The sequence below is a fragment of the Musca autumnalis genome, unplaced genomic scaffold, assembly GCF_047663935.1.
Source record: "Musca autumnalis isolate F117 unplaced genomic scaffold, ASM4766393v1 scaffold_1, whole genome shotgun sequence".
Lineage (NCBI taxonomy): Eukaryota > Metazoa > Arthropoda > Insecta > Diptera > Muscidae > Musca > Musca autumnalis.
The window spans coordinates 265904997-265928904 of NW_027411644.1; the positions used below are offsets into that span (position 1 = coordinate 265904997).

Here is a 23908-nt window from a genome sequence, read left to right on the forward strand (position 1 = left end):
CTACATCGAAATCGGTTCAGATTTGGATATAGCTCCCATATATATGTTCACCCGATTTGAGGTATTTGATGCACCAAACACGCTATATCTGTTCAATATTGATAAAATTTGGAAATTATGACGGAATTAGGTCTCTAAATAAATGTACCAAATTATATCGAAATCGGTTCAGATTTGGATATAGCTCTCATATATATTTTCGGCCGATTTGACGTATTTGCTGCACCAAACACGCTATTTACGTCCAATTTTGATGAAATTTGGACTGTGTGACTGAATTTGGTCTAGAAATAAGTGTACCAACTTATATCGAAATCGGTTCAGATTTGAATATAGATTTGAATATGCTCATATTTTCGCCCGATCTGTCCAATTTTGATAATATTTGGAATGTGTGACGGAATTTTCTCTAGTAATAAGTGTACCATATTATATAGAAATCAGTTCAAATTGATATATATATCATATATTTTACATATTCACAGTGGTGTAGGGTATCATATAGTCGGCCCCGCCCGACTATGATCCTTTCCTTACCGGTTTTATTGTAAATAAGTCCATATTTACATTAGGCAATTTTCCTTGCGGCAATTGTCAGGTTGTTGGTGAGAGAGGGTGTTGGGAGGTAAAGAGTTACCATATGCCTCACCTCTCTCTCCATCAAACTGACTATTGCCGCAAGAAAAATTGCCTAATATAAATATGGACTAAGACTATTTTATGGTGGAGGGTATAAAATGTTCGGCCCGGCCGAACTTAACAACTTTTTACTTGTTTTCATATTATTATGATGATTTGAAACTAATAGTGTACTTTCGTCAACTTTTTCTGAGAAAATATTTTATTATCCTATAAATCAAATACAACTTTCACTGAACCATATGAAAGTATGGAACATTGCAGGATAGAATAAAAACTATTAGTCGCCAAGACAACACAGATGGCTGATTGCATGTTGCCAGGACAAAGACTATTCACATGGCTTCTATTATAGAAGGACACGTTGACAGGATAAAGTCATAAATAAAATCACCAAAAAATAAAATGAACGGTGTTTTCCATTTGGCCAGTAATCAAATGAAATCAACGAAGCGACAAACGTATAGAAGGAAGACAACATCGGCAGGAACAATAACTACAAAGGAAATAGAATTCTCGAAAGTAGGAAATATCAAAGTTATTAAATTATCGGCAACATATGTCCTTTGTGCTGTTGCCATGGTAATCAATAAATTAGCCAGTGATTTTTCTATGTGAAGAATTGGAAGAAAATAAATATTTTTATTTTTTTATTGTGAAGTGAAGTTGTGAAAAACTTGTCACATTTTTTTCCGGCAGTTATTTGTTGCGAGAACTTTTAATAAATCAGCTTAAATAAGCGTTTTGAGGATTATTTCTGTGAATAAATACTGACGATTAAACAAAAGTTTTAAGGATTTATTTGTTTTCAACTGCGAGGGCACAATGAGCGCCGATTCATATATTTCCGATGAGGAACGTTATGCCGATGATACCTTCGAACAAGAATCTGATAAAGAAGTACCAGAGGCAACTGAAATTGAAAGTGAAATATCAGAAGTTAGCGATGCGGAAGATAATGAGAGGAGTATTGTAGCTAGTCGTACATCTCCCATTACCACAAATCAGGTAACTTGAAGTGAGAGTTTGTTTCAAGTTTTATTAAACATATTTTGCTTTTCCCTAAGGCCCCTTCCAGACGTAATTCCAACTATACCAAAATCAGCAGTGCTCCCATACAAACAGATGCTGTGCCATTCGATACTTCATCTGATGAGGAGGATGATGTAATTGTGGGACAAACTTTGGTGGAAATTAATACGCCATCCATGAATTTTCAAGAGGAGGAAAGTATGTCTCTGACAATTCGCCAACCACTGAAATACCAAGAAACTCAACCTATAACAAGTAATGATGAACTGAGTGACAGCTCTGTGAGTGAGGAGGAATCATTTGAAGACAGTGAAGAGGAAAAAGAGTTTCAAAAAATACGCGAAATGGAAAAACGTTATTTATTACAAAACTCTGCCAAGACGCCGAAAAATATCAGCAGCGGCAGTAGCAACCAATTGCAAAGTTCAGAGAAATCTAAATCGGAATCTTCAGATACAGAAAGTTCCCACGATGAAGAAAATGAAATAAATTCTAATGACGAAGAATCTCCCCTCCAAACTACATCCCAAAATACCCATGAATCCAATGTGGATCCCATACCGGAATTAATTGATAAAATTATGGAACAATTTACACCCAAACCTCAAGTACCAGAACAGATTCAAACAGATTTCGTAGAAATTGTAAACAATTCTTTGGTCAGTTTGCAAACTCAAAATCAGGAAACGGAACAAATTGATACCATTGACACAGATCAAATGCCACAAGCATATTCTCCTCAAGATTCCATTCGAATGACATTTAGTTTTGAACCCAATCACATTTTAAGCCCTGAGAATATAGCTAAGGCATTTTTTGATGCCATGAGTTCAACAAATATAACCTATGCTGCACAACAACAAAATTTTCAGCCGAAGCAAGATGTCACAGAGGAAGAAGAGAAGAACCTTCCTGAGTCAACTGAAGAAGTAAATGATACCCACGATTCCAATAACCAGAATGATATGTCACAAGAACAAAGTCCCGAACATCACGAAACGAATATGGAGCATGGTGACAAGGAAATAGAATTGGAATATGGAGAAAAGAACGAAACTACTACTCCATTACCCGAAGATGGTGCTAATAACGAAGAAGATGACTATGAAGATGAGAGTTACTATGATACACAATTCGAATATGAAATAACCAGCAAAACTCCCAGCTGTTTTAATTCTGAGGACTATGTTTTCCATGCCAATTTTATACGACCCACCCCCACAACGGATAGATTCAGGTAATATTTGTTTTTAAAGTCTTGGTTTGTAATTTTAGGTTGACTTTACTCTTTTATTTTGCTCATCCTGAACAACTGTTGGACAAGGCATAGAGAGGGGAAAGAAGGTTGTGTTTCCGAGTAGGATGAATATAGTTTTTTTTTTAAATCCTCAGTCTTTAGACTAAAGAGAATATATACACGTTCATACAACCAAAAGGTGTTTCATCGAAATAATGGTTTTAGGCCCCAAGTATTTTTGGACGAAATCCGTTTCAGACAATTTCGAGTCGATTTAGCGCTGCCCGTCCGTCTGTCTGGCTGAAGCGCACGATAACTCTCGAACGGATCAATTGATTCGGTCCAAAATTTCCCCATCGTAATATTTTGTTCCAACTTAGTTTAAGTTCGAAGATAGGTCATATCGGCCCATTCCTTCGGTTGCCTCCACCACAAAAGTTCAAAACTTTCGCACGATAATTCTCGAAGTCAGTAACTGATTTCGCACATACTTTCCACATCGTAAAATTTATACGATTCATTTCGGAAAAGTGCAGTTAAAGGCCTGCTCTCGAATCGCTTTGATTTTTGTGCAAAAACTTGTATTCGCTGCCACTACATTACGACGGTGCAAGTTTTTTTCACGGCCAAGTCCACACTTCCTGAGATAATGTACCAAAAACTGTATAAATCTCTGTCAGCACCAATTCAAATGACTGATTTTTATACCCTCATCCTTTAAGCTTACTAGGTATATACACTTTGATACGACCCTGTCCGTCTGGCTGGCGGCTACGCACGATAACTCTCGAACGGATCAACCGATTGGAACCAAATTTCGTACGTCGTAATATTTTGCCCAAACTTATTTTAAGTTCGAAGATGGGCCATATCGGTATCGGGTACTTATCCCACAGAAGTTCAAAATATTTCTGTGTGAACGATTACTCTCGAAGACAGTAACCGATTTGGGGTCCATACTTCGCACATAGTAATATTTCTACCAGACATAGATCAGTAGTGGGATTTTCTAACGCATTTTTGGTTATCGACAAAACCCCTTAAAATTAAAATGCCTATAATTTCGGTAATTAACGATATTATTCGGTAAGTTAGCGACCAATAAAAAGTGCTCGCAAAGTTCTACCGATAGCAACAGTGATGTCAACTTTTATTAGAACTTTTTATTCATAATTTTCCGTTTTAATTTAACCGATTTTTGTCGGTAACCAAAAATCCCACTACAGTTTCGAATATGGACTATATCGCTCCACTCCTTTGGTACCCAAAGGTACCAAAATTTCGGAAAAGTGCAGTTTTAAGACCTTATTTTTTGTTTGCAGCAACTTGTATTCGCTGCCACTATTAGGTAGGATGGAACAAGTTCTTTCAGGGGCAAGTCCATACTTCCTCAGAAAATGACCAGAAAGCTCTAAAAACTCCTACGCAAATGTGTTTCAGACAATTTGGAGTCGATTGAGCAATGTCCGTCCGTCTGTCTGGCTGGCTGAAGCGCACGGTAACTTTCGAACGGATCACCCGATTCGGTCCAAAGTTTAGCCTTCGTAATATTTTGTCCAAACTTAGTTTAGGCCATGTTTATATTATAGCCTTTTGCAGGGTTAACCTTCTTTATGTTGATTTGTTTGACGTTTATGTAATGGAATTTGCATTTAAAACCCAGTGGGTTTGTTAAATCCGGTTATATATAAACGTAAACGGTCAACTAACAAAAGTTCCAAACTTTGCGCTAAAATGGTATGCACGATAACTTTCGAAGGCAGTAAACGAGTTTGTACATACTGTGCAAATCGTAATATTGGAATATATATGTCAACTCCTTCGGGTACCTCCCACACAAAATTTTCGAAAAGTGCAGTTTAAGAGCTGCTCTCGAATCTCTTTAAGTTTTGTTGTAGCAGTTTGTATTCGCTTCCCCATTACGACGGTACAAGTTTTTTTTCGGGGGCAAGTCCATAGTTCCTGAGAAAATGACCAGAGAACTGTAAAAACCCCTGGTTTTTTTGTTGCCACTTGTGTTTGCTATCCCCATTACGACAGTAAGTCGATACTTCCTAAGAAAATATCCCGAAAGTTGTAAACAAACCCTATGGTACCATGTGTAGTGGCTGGAATGCACAATAACTCTCGGATCATCCGATTCGGTCCAAAAATTGCATTTCGTAATATTTTGACCAAACTTAATATAAGGTAAAAGATGAGCCATATCAGTCCATTCATCCCAACAAAAGTTCCAAACTTTTCGCTAAAATGGTACGCGTTATATCTGTTGAACAGAGCACCAATTTCGTTCAAACTCTGGATCTCCTAATATTTTGTCCAAATGTAGTTTACCTTCGAAAATGGTCCATATCGGTGTTCTCCTTAGGGTACCTCCCCCATTAAAGTTCATGTGTGTTTAAGTGCAATTTATTCCGATCCTACTCCTTGTGGTCCTGTTTACAGCGATGTAATATTTTTCATGGGCGAGCACATGCTTCTGACTAAGTTGTCAAAAACCTCTAAATTATACGGTGACCAGCTGAAATAACTAGAGGGCGCGCTATTTATCGAAAAGAAATGACTCCCAAATAAGATCCTCATTCGCAACATTTTTGAGCTTTAATCCAAATATATACTTTTGTCGGAAAGTTCGTATAGGCACATATACATAATCCATAATTATTGGGGAAAATGATTTTGATTGTGTAAGCGGTAGTTGATCTGATTGTTACCTACATTTTTACATAGTTTTATTTTATGTTATTTTATATTATTATATGAACAATATTGGAAAATAGTGCAAAAATACTACCTCTTTATTTACCTCTTACTACCTTTTTATTGTATACGTGTGTGATTGAATACACCTTTTTTAGATGTAATTCGAAACATTTTAGTTGTAATTCGTAACATTTTATTTGTAATTCGAGAATTATATTTGTAATTCGTAACATTTTATTTGTAATTCGAATTATTCCATTTGTAATTCGAATTATTCCATTTGAAATTCAAATTATCCCATTTGTAATTCGAATTATTTTATTTGAAATTGCACATGAAATCATTCGAATTACAAATGGAATAATTCGAATTACAAATGGAATAATTCGAATTTCAAATGGTATAATTCGGATTACAAATGGAATAATTCGAATTACAACTGGAATAATTCGAATTACAAATGGAATAATTCAAATTTCAAATGGAATAATTCGAATTACAAATGGAATATTTCGAATTACAAATGGAATTCTCGAATTACAAATGAAATGTTACGAATTACAAATAGAATTCTCGAATTACAATAAAAGTAATCCGAATTACATCTGAAAAAGGTGTAGTGTGTGGCAACATTTCAATCCATATTCCAAAAATGATAAATTTTCCTCCAAAACACGATTCAAATTGGCAGTTTTAAGTGTTGTTTAGGTTTTCACGGTTTTGCTTGGAAACCGGACTTAAGAAGATGTTGTAGCCAAGAAAATTCTCTACAAGATTGACCTTTTTAGTGTTTTCGTAGGTTTTACCGTTATTGAGTTTTATAAGTTCAAATTGGGTCAATACATTGACTCTATTGCTTCCTTATAAAACAATGTTATACATGGTGCGCCTTAACTAACTTTGAGTGAATTTATAGGTTTTCGCGATTTTGCTTGGAAACAGCAAGTCCTATCGAAATGAGGCTAAAGAAAATGTTGTAACAGTGAAAATTTCCTACAAGATTGGCTGATTTATATTTTCCTATGTTTTACTACACTGTGCAACACTGGAAATGCAAACAACTTCTAATGGGAATTTTCTGAAAGTACATATTGAGACTACAAAAACCTTAATTGAGTTTTGTGTTCTTAGATCGGGTTTAGATTTTATGGCCTCATCTAAACCGACCTAAAATGAGCCTTTTTTCCAGTGATCGGACCTTTATCTCCGAAACTAATAAGAATTTTGCTTTGTAGTATTCAGCAATATTGTAGCCCTAAAGTAGTAGAACTTATGTGTGAAACAGATGAACTAGGAAAAACTGCATCTAGAGCATCAAACTCGTTAAAATATAGAAAAGTTTACATAATTTCTGAAATTCTGGTCAGTAACAACTGAACGGTTGGAAGTTGAGACAAGTGACCATTCTAAAGATTTTCCAAATAATGTGACCATCAATTCTTCAGAACATTCTGAAACTCTAAAATTGTTATTTCACGTTGTTTAAGGGGTATTTCATAACATACCTTTTACAAAACTTATTTCAAGCAATGTTCACACAGACTGTTTATTCTCATGTTGGGGATTTCAATGAATTATTGAAATATTTAACAAATTGTTGTTGAAAAATTTGCTATAAACAAGGCGATAGAGGCATTTTACAACAATATAATATTCTGAAGAGTTGTGTATTACATTCCAGAGAATATTTTCCCAAAAGGTAACATTAAGAAGAATTTAACATATTGGGAGATACGCTGCGAAATATACACAAATTATAGAATTTTTACATATATTATAAAATTTGAGGCAATAAATGCAGTTTTTCGAGTTCACTATTCCTCCAAATATTTTCTTCTTGCTCATTTCTACAAGTTTGCTGCAGATGTCAAAACAAGATTCGTATTGGTTTCAGAGATACAGCCCCGATTTATTTTAAAAATTCGATTTTTAACCATGTTTAGATGAGGCCATAAAAACAGAACCCGATCTAAGAAAACAAAACCCAAATATGGTTTTTGCCTATTGGTCCTCTACTTTCATAAAATTCTGGACAGAAGTTGTTTGCACGCGATTGGCTCAAAAATGTTGCACAGTGCTATTTTTGAGATATAGAGGTTCAGATCATACTTTCCAAATTTTTTCTGAAGTCTTCAGGATTTAGCTGGAAAACTGCAAATCCTATCAAAATGGGAATAAAGAAAATATTGTAGCAGAGAAAATTCTCTACAAAATTGGCTTTTGTAATTTTTTCCTATGCTGTACCATTTTTGACATACATATATAAATTTAATATGAGAATTTGCCGTCATTACATTGTTTTATAAGGAGGCGATACAGTCAATACATTGTCCCAATTTGAACTTATATATCTCAATAACAGTAAAACCTAAGAAAATGCCATAAAGGTCAATCTTGTAAAGAATTTGCATAGCTACAACATCTGTCTTAGTCCGATTTATATAGGATTTGCGGTTTTCAAGCAAAATCGTTAAAACCTAAACAACCCTTAAAAATTCCATCTTGAATCGCGATTTATTTAAAAAGCGCTCCGGCGACTTTTTTCGTTTTTTGATTTTTCCCATCTATGAACATTGTAGTTTCAGAATCCGCAAAAACTTCCGAGGTGTAAGCACCTTCCATTTAAATTTGATTCAAGAACACCGTGATATTTGTTATTTTCAAAAATTGTTTGTTGATTACTTTGAAAATAAACAAAATTCATTGGATTGAAAGGGTTTCATTTCCAAAATCAAAATCGTTTTGATAAATATTCACACATACATTGACATTAAGTTCTTTTTTATTTTTGTTTGCTCCATGCTAAGCTCCATGTTTCCAATAATCCAATAGCCCTACATCCTAAGGTGACCAACTAAATTTGCGGTGGGATAAGAAGGGAATGATTCCCGAAACAAGATCCTCTTGCAAAGTGGTCAATATTGGTCCATTATTTAAGGTACTCCGCAAAAGTTCAACACTTTTTCGTTTTAATCCAAATCAAATTTATTGTCCGGGAGGTCCACATTCGTTAAGATAAATACCTAGAAATCTCGACATTTTGTCAACAATTTCATACGTCCAAACAGACCAAAACATTTGGGGAAAATGATATCAATTGTATAACCAGTGTTCGATCCGCCCATACCTGTCTCAATTCAATGCTGTTGTGCACTCAAGGATGGCCTCAGATTCGATGCTAAAGGATATGAATGCTTCAAGAGCCGCTTCTCACTGGTTCAAAGATCTCAGCGTACACACTATTTATATCCTCCGACATAATATGGAGCATATAATTATGCTTGTTTGTAACAATCGAAGACCCTACAAAGTATACGGGGATTTCTGAGTGAAATCGGACTCTTTTGCAAAAAGTGGTTTTTGATTCCCGTTCTTTTGCTGTGCTGATGCTGCTCAACAGATAAACATTTCAGTATATTTTCAGTTTTTTTTTTTTTTTTGCTAACGGTTCCAGATATTTCGCGCCTTGAGAAAGAGGAATTCTGTAAAAAAAAAACTTTAGGCAACGAAATGCTCACAACTTCTTAAACATTGGTCCAAATAGAAAAAATCTTCTTTTGTATTTTTTTTTTGTTTTTTTTTTATCAGCTATCTTATGCCTTGTTCAGACTGACGGTAATTCGCTCTCTATTCGTTGTTCGACCCCAAATTACGATATAATTACTTCATTTCCCATACAAAACTTTGAGAACGAACAACGATTTTTGTACATTGTTCAATTTAAATTACTCTCAGAACGACGATAAAATATGTCCCATCTCTAACAAATGACAGAATTTATCGAAAAAAATTAATTATGACAGAAAACAATATAAAATTTAAAAATGTATTAAAAACCCAAATATTTTTAGAAAAACTGCAAAACGTGAATGAAAAGTAGACGGTTTAACGACTAGTATAAATTCAAATCATAGCAAATTTTCTCTTCTCTTTTACTACAGCTGATTTTCTTGTCCATCGTCTTAAATTCGCGTACAAATTTAGAAACAAAAAAAATGCCTGCCAGAAAGTCTGAATACCAAAAGTTATTTTGGCAGGTCTCTCTCTCGATAATTTTGAAAATAGAAAAATTAAAAAATATGCTTAAAACAACCAAATTGTGAGAAAAATTAGAAAAGATGAATGAAAATAATATTATTAAATAATATTATTAAATAGATATCTAAAGGAAGGTCAACTATTTTTTCAGTTTATATCAATTTATTTTACTCGTCTTTTGGCTGAAACTTTTATTAAATTCAACAAATAAAAAGTATGAAAATATGAATCATGTTGCTATGAATTGTATACCATGTCGTATGAACGGGTTAATTCGTGTACATAATTTTGAGAGCGAACCACGTGATTCAAAAGCTGGTATGAACATGGCATTATAAAAAATTGAAGAAAAAATTGCGAAGTGGGCTTAAGTGCAATTTTCGCGATTTAATATTTAAAATCATGTTTTTAATTGTCAACAAAATATTTCCTTTTTATCAGTGTGAAACATTTTTTATTTTACAAAAAAATAAAAAATGAATTTTTTAACATTTGTTTTATTATTTTATTTAGGTATTTATCTTAAATATCTTTAAAACTTCATTTTTTAATTAATTTAATTAATCGAGCTATATGGTCTAAAGAGAATTACATTGAAAAATTGATATCTAGCGATGTCCTACACATCAACCCCTATGCGACGATCGTTTCGTTAACTGTTAGGTTAACATCCTCAGGCATATTAGATGTTGTTGTTGCTAGACAATTTGGAGCTCCTATTTTACATCCCATATTGCAAATTATCATTTGTGAATTTCAAATAGAAGCTTTCTTCATTTTTAGATTTTGAAAATGGTTTACCAATTGTTGTTGCAGTCGGACAATAAACTAACTAAATTGATAATCATCAATCCGAATAATCTGATAATCAGCAACCTGACTCTTTTCTACATTTGCTATAACCATCCGCAAATTTGTAAGATTAACCAATCCAATGCAGCAGTCGATTGAACTCAGCCATACTGAAAACAAAAAGTACATGTTCGAATACAAAGAAATTAGGTGAACATTAAAGGGATATTATTTTCGCGAAAACGTATCTTTTTCAAAATTGATTGTTTTGTACAGTCTCCAAAAAAGGTAGACTTTTAAAGTTTTCAGATTGTTTTTTATCTCTATTTTTTAATAATGTTTATACATATCCTCTTTCATGCATATTTTTTATGATATTTTTTAAGATAACTAAAATTTCAATATTGAAAAAGCCTATTTCCCCGTCGTTTCCCGACCATAAAAAAAAGAAAAAATCTATTTTTCTCAACTAAGCTTCAAAATATGAAAATTTGGTTTCAGCGTTCACCAGGACTTCTTATTTTATTTGTTCTCTGACATATTTACCATAAAAAAACTTGGTTGCTTAGTGTGATAACTTATAATGATAGGAAATTGAGAGTAATATTCCACTTGCAATAATTCAAAAAATATGAAAATTAAAAAGCATTTTATTCGCAAAACAGTTAAAAGCAGTCGATGCGCATCCACTTTTGGATACAGCGAATCAATCTCTTTCAATATTTATGCATTTTTTGATGTTTCACTCAGCGGTCAAGGTGTGCCGTCAGCTCCATTACACATTGCAAAAAAATAAAAGTGGGTATCCTATTTTTGGTAAATGACCCATATTATTCTCGTATCTCGGTAATTTATGACATGCACAAGGGATTCCATATACTTAAACATTTTCAAGGAAAATCGCGGTTTAGTTCGAGGAATTGACAAAATATATTTTTTTTTGCACATTTTCATACTTTCACTAAAGTAACTAAATTCGCAGGGCTTCAAAGGAAATTGAATGAGACTTATAAATTTTACACGCAATAAAAGGTTTTCTTTAAGAAAATTCACGAATCAAATTTTGGCCTCTACTCCAATTGCTAGGATGCTGTACCATGTTGCCCTTGGAGTACTCTCTGAGTCTTTCTTTGGACATAGGTCTATAAAATGTACGGTTAAGCCAGAAATCGGAAGGGAACAAACAAACTTGTTGGTTTTAACCCATTCTTCTATTTCGATGTCAACACAGCTTCAACGTATATGGTCGTCATTATGGGATTCCTCCTAAAACACTTCATTTTAAAAAATTTTAGTCATACTATATAGAATATGTTAACAGTTCGCGAATTATTAAAGGGTGAACCATGGATTCAAAATTTACATTTTATACATTTTATCAAATACTAGCTGACCCGGTTCCACGTTGCTGGCCCGTCGTTTTGGATTTCCGTGTAAGCCTTTGTAATCTATTTACAATTTATCAGTTAAATATTGATCCCTCTAGATTTTCGAACCGCATTGTTGGCGGATCAATGTGGGATTGATCGCGCTTTCCCACCTATTGGAGCCCGGGTTAAAAGCGTTTTTGTAGTCACGCTTACTAAAATTAAGGATATTATCTATAACACTGCTCAACAAAATTGAAAAAGTTGAATGTTTCAGACGAAGTTGCAGTTGTTTCAAGATGAAATCGCCGAGTTATTTTCAAATCCGGTGCCGGTTTTTCTCCATCAGCTCTTGTTTTTGAGATATAGCTCAAAATCGGTTTTTACGAGTTTAACCCAGACTTTCGTTATTTTCGGATACAAACAAATATTTTTTGTGGGTTTTTCGACATTAATATATTAAGGAGATGTTGTACGCTCGATACAAATCGTTTTTGATATAGTTATGGTGAGTATATATCAAAAAATATAGAAAATATACGACGGACCTTGTAAAAATTGCATATTTTGAGTACTTTAAGCTGTAATTGCGTCATCGGGGGAAGTCATAGGATCTTCATATGGCAATGCGGATATGCTTAGGGTGTTTACTATATAGTCCAGTATTCAAATATATAATATAAAGTTCATACCGCCCATGATTCGGCCATAACCTAAAAATCATCATGAAGACTGCCATTGAAAAGTAAATGGCTTATGTGGTAATGCTATCACTGGTAAATGATTTCCCTTTAGCAGTCTTCATGGCGATTTTTAGGTTATGGCCGAATCATGGAGGCTATGAACTTTATATTATACATTTGAATACTGGATTATATAGTAGACACCTTAAGCATATCCGGAGTACCATATGAAGATCCTATGACTTCTCCCGATGACGTAATTACAGCTTAAAGTACTCAAAATATGCAATTTTTACAAGGTCCGTCGTATATTTTCTATATTTTTTTGATATATATTCACCAGAACTATTTCAAAAACGATTTGTATCGAGCGTACAACATCTCCTTAATATATTAATGCCGAAAACCCCACAAAAAATATTTGTTTGTATCCGAAAATAACGAAAGTCTGGGTTAAACTCGTAAAAACCGATTTTGAGCTATATCTCAAAAACAAGAGCTGATGGAGAAAAACCGGGACCGGATTTGAAAATAACTCGCCGATTTCATCTAGAAACAACTGCAATTTGGTTGAAACAAAAGTCCTGTTGACCAGTGTAATTATATATTTTTGAAAAATTGGGTTGACCGCGATATTCCATTTCCGAGATGACCATTCAAGATCAAGACAGTAAAAATCATATTATTGCAAACGTTTTTAAAACAAAACGTTCGAAAATAACTTTCATTTCACGATTTCTTAAAAAATTTTGTGGGGGAGGTACCCTGGTCACTCCACTGACCACTATAAAAAGTAGTTAAAAACCTATTCTCAGACCTACAAACTCCACATACAAAATTTCATCAAATTCGGTCCAGCCGTTTCGGAGGAGTTCAAAGCCGAACACCGTGACAGGAGAATTTTATATATATATAGATATATAGATAATCGTGATCTAAGGTATTTTGTTATTTTTTGTGCTGCTTGAACAAAATTTGAAATAAAAAATATATGTTGGGACCACAAATAAATCTGAACCGATTTGGACCAAATTAGGAATACATTGAAATCGGCTAAGTTTGGATGCATTCCGCTTCTATTAAATGTATATAGCGCTTTTTGTGTATGATTTTTCTAAACTCTGATGCCAACATATATGGAAGCTGCGTCTAAATCTCGACCAATTCTCATTATTTTCTGTAGTGTTACTCTTTATGCCGTAAACATGATGTGTGCCAAATTTTACGTCAATCGGACAACAAATGAGCTTCCAGGCAAAAATATTCATTGCACATTGGCCTACTTCCCATTATTTTAACCCGGGCATGTCATAGGGAGTAAGTACTTATTTTTTGGCCACTAAAAAGTAGATATATAAGTAGTTACTCTCTGGTTACTTCAAGTCGTAACTACTTATTTATTTACTTTTAAGTGCCAAAAAAATAAGTACTTACTCCCTATGACATGCCCGTGTTAAAATAATGAGAAAGTAGGCCAATTTGTAATGAGTGTTTTTGCTGGGTTGTTAGGAGTTTCAATCAATTTTTAACATACATTTCCCCTCTGTGCGCGTGTCCAAAAAAACTTAATTCGTTCAGTAATACCCACTAATGCTGGTACAATAATTGCTAAACCATTTTCAAAATGGAAAAATGAAGAAGTTTTTAAGATGTTTAAGATAAATTTATAAACAAATCTCTATAAAAGAAATTTATTATTATTATTATTTTTTTTTTTTTTGGTAAATTAACAAAAAAAAATTTTAAAAGTTTACAAAAAATAGCATTTATTCGAATCCCACTACGAAATATGATTTAAAATGTTTGTAATTAATCGTTGTTTAATACAAAAAAAAATCAAGAAGATCGAAGAGTACAATCGTTGATTAATTTTTTTTAAATATTAAATCGCGAAAATTGCATCCAAGCCCACTGTTCAATTTTTGTCTGTTTTTAATTAAATAGCTAATAAAAAAAAATACAAAAAAAGATTTCGATTTGGACCAATATTAAAGAAGTTATGAATATTTCTTTGCATATTGTTTTTACAGAATTCAACTTTCTCAAGGCGTCAAAAAATCTAAAAATATATTGAAATATTTTGCTAATAAGCAGCATCAGCATAGCAAAAATAACAGAAATCAAAAACCACTTTTTTCAAAAATGTATGATTTTACATATATATTCTTAACATTCTAAAGGGGAGTACACACTAACAGTCAAAACTGACAGTCAACGTACTTTAAGGACAATTTTCCGGCAAATAACAACTTTTATTTCGCTAAAAACGTTTGAAATACAATATTTACGGTATTATTTAGAGAATATAAAAGAAATTTTTCAATTAGGCTTTGATATTCACGAAATAGACCTCGATGACTGTCAGTTTTGCTTGTCAATGTGTACTATACTTAAGTCGAAATAACATTGTCTTTCCGTCCGTCTGCCTGTTGAAATCAAGATATTAAAGACAGAGCTTTATTATTTGGTACATATGTATGTATATATTACTCCTAGAATGTTTGGTATTAAAAATAGACACGTTTTGATATAGCTTCCAAAGAACAGTACCACCCCATTTTCGGTCATCTCTAGGTTTTATCCGAATTAGCTTAAATTTCGAACTTAGTCTTCGTTGGAAACGTTCAACTTTTCCCAAGAAATTCCCAACGTTTTGATATAGCTCCCATATCACACTGAAATGGCTGACATTTCGTATTTAGTCTTGTTGGGAGCATTAAACTTGTTGCTGCAGATCCTCGTTTTGATATAGGCCCCATAGATCTTCGATATTGTTAAGGTTTTAGTCACATTTTCATTGGGAATACAAAACTTTCCCCTAGAAATTTTAAACTGTAGACCCATGTTGTTGTTGTTGTAGCAGCATATAATGCTGGGTTGGCAGCCGCTGGCCGAAACACTTTTGGTTTCGGGTCAATCCGGTACGTAAGAACCCGCTGCCGTGGGATTGCAACTGTAGACCCATGTTTTGATATAGCACCATAGAAAGGTACCTCCCAATTTTCGATATTTTTATATAACCCCATGCAACGGTATCGCCCGAAATGTGGATACAAAAAAGTTATTCGCAAAATGTTTAATACAGGGTAATGTTTTGGTAGGGCACAGTGGCGAAGGAACTTAGTACTTCCATAAACTAAAGGAAACTAATTATTTATTTCATAAAAAGTTCGGCCCGGTTGAACTTAACACCGTATTATCTTCTTATAAATTCTGCTGCCCTAATGATCGCAGACGACCTCAGCTTGGAAGCTTTATAAGTTCTCCAGCAGCGTTACCTTTAATCTTGGAGGCGTCTGTATTGAAGATGAGAGGAGCGTTACTTCGTTTCCAATCATCTCTACTTGGGATAGCGACCCAGATTAATGTTTGCTCCTGATCCCCATAGTATGCATAAAATATATTCAGCCTGTGTGAATTGAAACCAGATGAAATACCGGCTACACAACAAAAATTCTTTTTTCCAAAAATTCAGGACAATCATGAATACTTCTTTTGGAATTTTCCGTACGGAAAATAATTTTAAAAAGTAAAATTCTTTTAAAATCAGTATTTTAAAATCTTGAAAAATACTGGAATCACGAATCGTCGAAAATATTCCTTATTTCGGACATAAAAATGGAAATTGAGGAAAGGGAACAAATTCCGCACGGAATTTTTAGGGGTCGATTATGGATAGAAACTCAACTCGACTCCTAATTGTCCAAAACGGATTTATTCCAAATACACTTGGGGTCAAAAAACATTATTTCGATGTGGTACATATCGGATGCATCAACGTGTATATATATACCATAGCTAAGGGAATACAAATAGTACATTTATTTCCCTTATTAATGTATCCACATAAACTATGTGAAGAAATCTCAACTTCTTCAAATTAGCTTTGCAGATTACCAACGTAAATTGAAGAATACAGGAAATCGAAATTTCGGTTCTTTAGAGAATATTTATTTTATTCACTATAAAATTTGTTGCCATAGCTGACATCCCTATCGTCAGTTGCTTTGTGTCGTTTAAACTGCGTCAATATATTACAGTTGCACACTCATGCATTGTTCCTCGAAAATGCAGCTAAATGCATCAGAAATAAAAATGATACATGGTTTCTTTTTAACTGCGTTGACGTTTTGAAACACGTAGCTTCGCAGTTGTTTAGTACAACGGCGTTAAGAAACATAATACTTCATGCATTTGCAGCCATTTGCCAAGCAACTGACGATACGGAAGTCAGGCACATAGTTTTTAAATGAATTTAATGTCCAAAATTCTCTGATTTATATTTTCGAATGTCGCCTAATATAATAATTTATTAGTCCAGAGGTTGGGAATTATTTTCTAGTATTCATTATAACGGCTGTGTTTGTCATCCCATTAAAAATTGTATAACCTTTTCCAGAGTCAAACCACATCCTCGAAAAAGCATGAGTTTCTCAAATGAACGTATGCGAGAAATCGAACGACACAATCAAATTTTATTGCGGAAAATTCTCACACAAAAACCCACATATGTTGCAAAAAGTGCACAGCACAACAAGGGGCAAACATCTAAGGTAAATTAAAAATATGTGAAATGTTTTTAAAAATATTAAAAAATTTCTATATATATTTTTTCAGACAAATTCACAGACAAATATACGTCTTACAACATCGGCTGTCAATCGTAAAAAACAACAGAGGCAAATAGATTTGGATAATCAGGTATTAAAACGAAAACTTGAAGCAATTGCTCTTAGGCGAAGACCTTTGATAACATAAAATTTTCCTTGTTTTCACAAATTGTGGTATAAAAATTCCTATAAAACATATATATTTGATAACTTGGTATATGTACATATGTACTTACTTAATTATAATAAATATTTTATTTTTTGTCCAAACTTTATGATATTAGGATACATATTTAGATTTATCTTAAATATAAACATACAAATATTAAATATAATCATAATAAAACGCTGTGGAATACAATAATATAGACCGGAATATTTGTGCTTATTACTAGAAACCTGTTAACATTATGTAAATAGATTTATTTATTGAATTAGATTGCAGCTTCTTCAGCCTTTTCGTTGAGGAAATTTTCCCCTAATGCTTTGACAGCTTTAAAGGCTGCCTCACCATTTTTCTCAATGAATTTTGCTTCGTTCTCTTCTTTAAGTTTGGCTCGCCTCTCCAGTTCACGATAAATTAGTTGACCAATCTGAAATATAGTATTAATAAATAATTTCTAAAAGAAATAATTTATATTCTATAAACTTACATAGACATCTATGGCAGCATACATCAATTGATCCTCATCCAAGGGAATAACATGCCATTTGCTCATACGAACTTTTTTGTTTTTATCAATGGCTTTTTGAACCTGTAATTTGAGAGGTGGAACATTTTTAATTTGTTTTAATGAAATTAATAATGATATACATCTCAAATCTATCCGCGACTTCACTTTAACCTATGGCCAGCTTAAGGTCAAGGTCAACAATTTTGAACGTTTGTGCGTGAGTTATCAGAGGAATAATAAAAACTGGAAATGTATGGCGTTCCCCAATAAAAAGAACTATAGCGTGTTAATCATGATTCGAGAAGTGGTCTTAAACTACAGTTATGCAAAAATGTTTGAACTTTTGTTAGGAAGAAGGGTTGGACTGATATAAATCAGAAATCTTACGATGTGTAAAATTTGAACCAGATAAATAATTCAGAAACATGAAGTTCAAACCGCGTAGATTGAAGCAGGGATTTGATCAATTTCTGATATTAAAACATTCCCGATGATTTAATTTCATGAGGAGGCACGGAAGAGCTTGTATAGTTGCCAAGAACGATTTAAGGGGTCGATTATGGATAGCAACCCAACTCCAGTTGCGTGGCCCATAGCAAATTTAGTAATAGAATTTTTTATTTTCGCATTAACATTTATACTTTTTTGGAAAAAAATTAATAGCTGAAGGTTTAAAACACATATTGATTGAATTTGACAAAAATCGCATGATTTTCTATTCTGGCAACGCAACTAATGTTGAGTTGCTATCCATAATCGACCCCTTAATTTTACTTTCCCCGGCATTTTAGAAATTTTGAATTAATAACAGTAAGGATGAAATACAACTAAAAGAGATACAAAATAATTTTGGGTGTAACGTTCGACAGCATATTAAAGTCTTTTCCGCAAGTCACAGCTATTTGCGACAAGATCTGAAGTAGGATCAAGGTTCTCATGCCGCTGTCCGGCAGGGTTTGGGGTGCTCACAAATAAACCTTGTTGACCTCTTATCAAGAAATATGGCGGTCTTTGGTTATGTATGCAAATGTTAGCGCGACGCAGTGGAAGAATATTCAAACCTGCCAGATTGCTGGCCCTGAAGACTGCAGCAGTGTGCCTTCTGATGACACCAGTGGACCATCTGCATGGCGAAACGAAGATTTTGCCGGTACATCAACACAACAGGCTTCCCTCCCCCAGCCAAGTGCGTCGGGAGAGATCTTCACTATCTGGAGATCAATCCCACGGCAGCGGATAACTTTGTACTGGATTGACCCGAAACCATAGTGTTTCGGCCAGCGGCTATGAAACCAGCATCTAGCCTATGCTTCAAAGTAGGTTTCTATGCTGCTACAACAACATGATCTGGATAGTGAGGTAAATACAGATCTCAAAGTCCATCCACAACCCATTGCTTCAGAAGATAGTCGCCAGCAGGCTGTGCAAAAGCGAGTCTAACGGACAAGGATTGACACAGTTAACAGTTCTGTCTCGTTATTCAATATTTAGACACACGTAATTTTAACAAGGAATTTTGTTTTATCTGAGACGTTAAAGCTATCTCAACCCTAGGCAACAAAAACAGCTATTTCATCTACAAAATATGCTTTCTTACCACGTAATTCGCCAAACGATCCAAACTCCAGCGTCCACCAGTTTCACACACTACATTGCACCATACACCCAAATCCAAGCCGTTTACGATTAAATCGTCTGCTTTAATTTCAGGAAAATCTCTACCCAATTTTCGGAAATCACTAAATAATACAAAGATGTCATTTAGAAAATCCTGCCATTTACAAAAATTAAACTTACTTCTTAATATTAACACCATGCAATCGTACTCGCTTGTGTTTTAGTAGAGCAACAAGAGCAGCCGGCAATTTCTTGAGATTCGTTAATTGAAATATATAACAACACTTTTCATCGGCACAAATTTGTATCACCGCCGATTTGCCTGGACCAGTTTTAAATGAAAATGGCCATTCCATATCGAAGGCAATGGGCACCAAATCATCACCAGGTTGTTTTTCCACAAATTGTCTAAAATTTGAAAACATATTTCAGCTCGTGGATATTAAAACCAAGTTTTCTCACAAGAAACTGTACTTACATCAAGCCATCTGAAGCTTCAGCAATTTCATTTCCATCTGTTAAATATTTTATCGCCCCGCGATATTTAATAAATGACAATGGCTTTTTTTCCTCTTTTTCGGGTGATGCCGTTGCTCCCTCCTCAGCCATGGATCGGGTATTTCGTGTAGTTCTAGTGCTGCGTCTCTTTGGTGGATTTTCTTCTTCATTCTCCTTATCTTGTGTGGTCTAAGAAAACAAACAAATGATATCTATTGTTTGGTTCCTGTTAATGATTTCTTACCTTTGTGTCTTCATCTTTCGATTTTATTGCAGTTTGTAAATTACGTTTACGTGGCGGCATTTTTGCGTAAATTTAAATTATTATACAAATTAACTTTAACAAATAATAAGCTATAACCTTTAATGTTCAACAACAACGAAGGAATGAGTTAAAAGTGTGTTTTGTTTACAAGTCGTAGGCCTGTGTTTTTATTTTAAGCGCGCCAAAATATTTTGTGGCAACGCGTTACCAACTATCTTTTTTGCTACTCGGTCGTGTTTACATTACATCCAATAAATGAAAATAGTTGAGTCGCTCATCTACACTGAAAGTATGTGCAGTTTGTCAAGTAATTGTTTTCACACATGGATTTATTAATGAAAAATATCGGGTTCTTTGCACAATCAGTTGGTCGACATATATAAGACCAGATTGAATGTATAAATAAAAAATTAACCCACGTAGTTAAACAATAACAATAAAGCTAATAATTAACATGAAATACAAGGTGTCAAACAAATGTTTTCAAAAGGGAATGAAGGTAAATACTTAAAAATCATGACATTTTATGAATTTTATTTTTAATAACAACTCATGGTCCATTTACAGGTCCCCTAGCAAAATCAGAAGATTTCGATTTGAGCTGTCAAAATTCATATTTGTCATTTAAATTCGCTGTGAGGTATAGAAATGTCAAACCGTACAGAAACAGGTAGATGTATTTGGAAAAAAATAAATAAACTTAATGTTGTACCCGTAAAATGTCAACATTTGTTGTGTTTTGAATGAGAATTTAATTTACAATAGCTTATTTTAGCAGTTCAAGTTCGATCAGCTGGTATTTTCTGTTTCGCCAAACAAAAATAAATTGTTTTCAACTTTTTCTCGGAATATGTTTTGTATGTATCTACCTGAATTGACAAAAAAGAAATTCGCCTCAAAAAATTCTGTTTATGAATTTTGACATTTAAAATCTTTGTTTTTCTTTGAGTAACAAATACAAGTATCAGCAAAATTAGGTATAGAATATCGCTACTAAGTCGGTTAAATTATGGACCAAGGGGGTATCAGTTCATATTACATGTAAACAGTGTCCTATATGTCTCAAACCGAAATGTCGTAGTTAGCATTTTGGAAAATTGCCGAAACCTGCACCCTACACATTCATATGGAACATTAATCTCCAAATGTAATATTTTTTGTAATATAGGGTATTTTGGAACCTCTATTACATTTTGAAAACATTTGTTTGACTCCTTGCATTACATGTTAATTGTTTGTTTTGGTTATTATTGTTGAAATTAGTGTGTTATGCCTTGTTCAGACTGACGGTAATTCGCTCTCTATTCGTTGTTCGACCCCAAATTACGATATAATCATGGTTTACTTATACCATGGATATAATTATTTAATTTCCCATACAAAATTTTGAGAACGAAGAACGATTTTTGTACATTGTTCAATTTAAATTACTCTCAGAACGACGATAAAATATGTCCCATCTCTAACAAATGAAAGAATTTATGGAAATAAATTATTATGTATTACTAAAGGCCTGCGTACATAAGCTGCCTCGCCTGCTTACCTTGCTTGCTTCTGATAAAAGAATAAAAAAGAAAAGGGCAACCCAGCCCGAAATTTGCTCGGCCTTCTTTATTCTTTTATTTTTATTATGTCAGAAATGAAGTAGGAAAGCAAGGCAACCAGGCGAGGCAGCTTATGTACGCAGGCCTTAATAAATGAATAAATTGGTCTGTTCCAGTACTGCAAAAATCTACTAATTTTTACTATTTTTTCCGATAACATAAAGGAAAAAATGTTATCGTAGTAAAAAGTAGTAGCTTCTTGCAGGTTCTGGAACAGAGCAAATGAAATGAATAAATGAAATGAAAAAAATATAAAATTTATCAAAACCCCAAACATTTTTAGAAAAACTACAAAATATGAATGAAAAGTAAACGGTTTAACGACCAGTATACATTCAAGTCATAGAAAATGTTGTATTCTCTTTCATTGCACTTTCATTTCTTGTCCATCGTTTCAAATTCGCGTACAAATATAGAAACAAAAATCAAATGCCTGCCGGAAAGACAAGACAAGATGTAATAACGGGCCTATGAATTTTATTTTTAATAACAACTACAAGTATCAGCAATATTAGGTAGGGTAAGTGCACCAGTAGTCGGCACTTTAAGGATTCTCGTATCTTCAGCCGTATGTCATTCCGAGCCTAAATATCCAATCAAATTAAATTTAAGTTGTTATGATTCGTTATTTTGTGTAGTTTTAGATTATACTAGCAAATGCCCGCTACTTCGTATGCGGAAAGGAAAAAATATATATAAACAATATTTAATACGGGAATGGTGAATACTGGAGATTCTGTTGTACTAAGACCTGTTTTATTACCAATATTTTTTCGATTGTAGTCAGAATCTACAAAAAAAAAAAAAAAAAAAAAAATTGCCGTGTCGCATCCCTACACAACTACCATATTTTTTATATCGAATTTCCAAAACTACGTATCATATTGCAAATTTTAGATTTGACTCCTGGTTTTAACCCTTCACTAACACAGCATTCCCTCCCAGTACGAATTTACAAACACTAAACTTTATTTCACCCCTTCACAACAACAATCCCGCACATTTGCAATGCAAGGTTCTAGCTTTAGCGGTTTCGCCCAGAACCCGAATAGGTCCGTTAAACTTTCGGCATTCAAAATGGTCATGAATATCCACGTTTTCGTATATCCCCATATAACGGTACCTCTCGACTTAGTGTATTTTAAAAGAAGAACAAATCTATATTGTCCAATTATCTTTAAATTTGGACCTTGAATACTCAGAGGATATAGAAGTTTAATTTAAAAAATCTCCAATTCAATCCACGTTTATTAGAAGAGATATTTTGAAGATTTTGAGTATTTTTAAGATCTTCGGCACATTTTCCAACTGAAATTCGGAATTTGTGGCATGAAAGGTTAGAAAAACTTTTTTACAAAAAATTTTACTTAATGTGCACGGGTATGTCCACCGTATATAACGGAAAAATTTTTGGAGGTATTTCAATTTAGGTTTTTTATTATCAGGGGGTAAATAACTTCTAGTTAACAAAATTGTCGCATTGGATCACGTTTTGAAGTTAACATACCAAAGCGGTCAGAACAAAAACATTTTTGAAAAGATACTTCACGTTTGACTACTTAATTTCAGTACATTATTTAGTAACGCCTTGGCGTTAACATCAAATCAATGGAACAATATTCAGTACAATTTTTCAAACTCAGAACTTTGTCTCTAATTTTAGAGTGATCTTCATAACAAATATTTTTCCATTTCGTATTTTTGTACAAATAGCATATTTCCAAATTATATAATCCCAGCTTTGTTCCTACACCCAACACCAAATTTATTACTTTAACTGTTTACACAACGCCAAAATGGTTTTGGTACCAACATGTTACCCAACTTTTCGTACACATAGGTAAACGTTTCAAAAATTACTTCCTTATATTCAACTTATATCCTAACCCCAATTCACTTTTCCAGCTTTATCCGTTCCTCTGAAACCCATTATAGTACTATTTAGTACTTTTTGTATAAATAAGTACGAATTTTCAAAACCTCCTCCCTACCTCCACTCTAAACACCAATTGCTAATCTAATACCGAATTTCAAAATTCCAGTTCTACCCTTTACAAAATCACAAATTGTGCAAAATTCTATACCATATAGCAAATACCAAAAGGTACCAAATTTTGTAACAAATAGCACTTTTCGTACACGAATTTCC

The 23908-nt window shown here is 33.6% G+C and overlaps 2 protein-coding genes across 4 annotated transcripts in view; one reads left to right on the forward strand and one right to left on the reverse strand.

Moving 5' to 3' along the window:
- Positions 1 to 946: 946 nt before the first annotated feature.
- Positions 947 to 23908, forward strand: part of hmw (hemingway) — a 48515-nt gene continuing 25553 nt past the window's right edge. For all 3 annotated transcript variants that reach the window (XM_073961107.1, XM_073961108.1, XM_073961109.1), the window contains exons 1-4: positions 947 to 1647; positions 1707 to 2908; positions 16891 to 17044; positions 17109 to 17192. In XM_073961107.1, coding sequence (XP_073817208.1) covers positions 1465 to 1647; positions 1707 to 2908; positions 16891 to 17044; positions 17109 to 17192 — 1623 coding nt within the window. In that variant the 5' untranslated portion in view covers positions 947 to 1464. The remainder of the gene's footprint in view (positions 1648 to 1706; positions 2909 to 16890; positions 17045 to 17108; positions 17193 to 23908) is intronic.
- On the reverse strand, positions 17331 to 20308 carry WRNexo (WRN exonuclease). The gene is made up of 6 exons (XM_073961119.1): positions 20135 to 20308; positions 19871 to 20079; positions 19573 to 19800; positions 19373 to 19514; positions 17755 to 17856; positions 17331 to 17694 (listed from the first exon to the last, which is right to left on the reverse strand). The coding sequence occupies exons 1-6, from the start codon at positions 20192 to 20194 to the stop codon at positions 17536 to 17538; spliced, it is 900 nt and encodes a 299-aa protein (XP_073817220.1). The 5' UTR covers positions 20195 to 20308; the 3' UTR covers positions 17331 to 17535.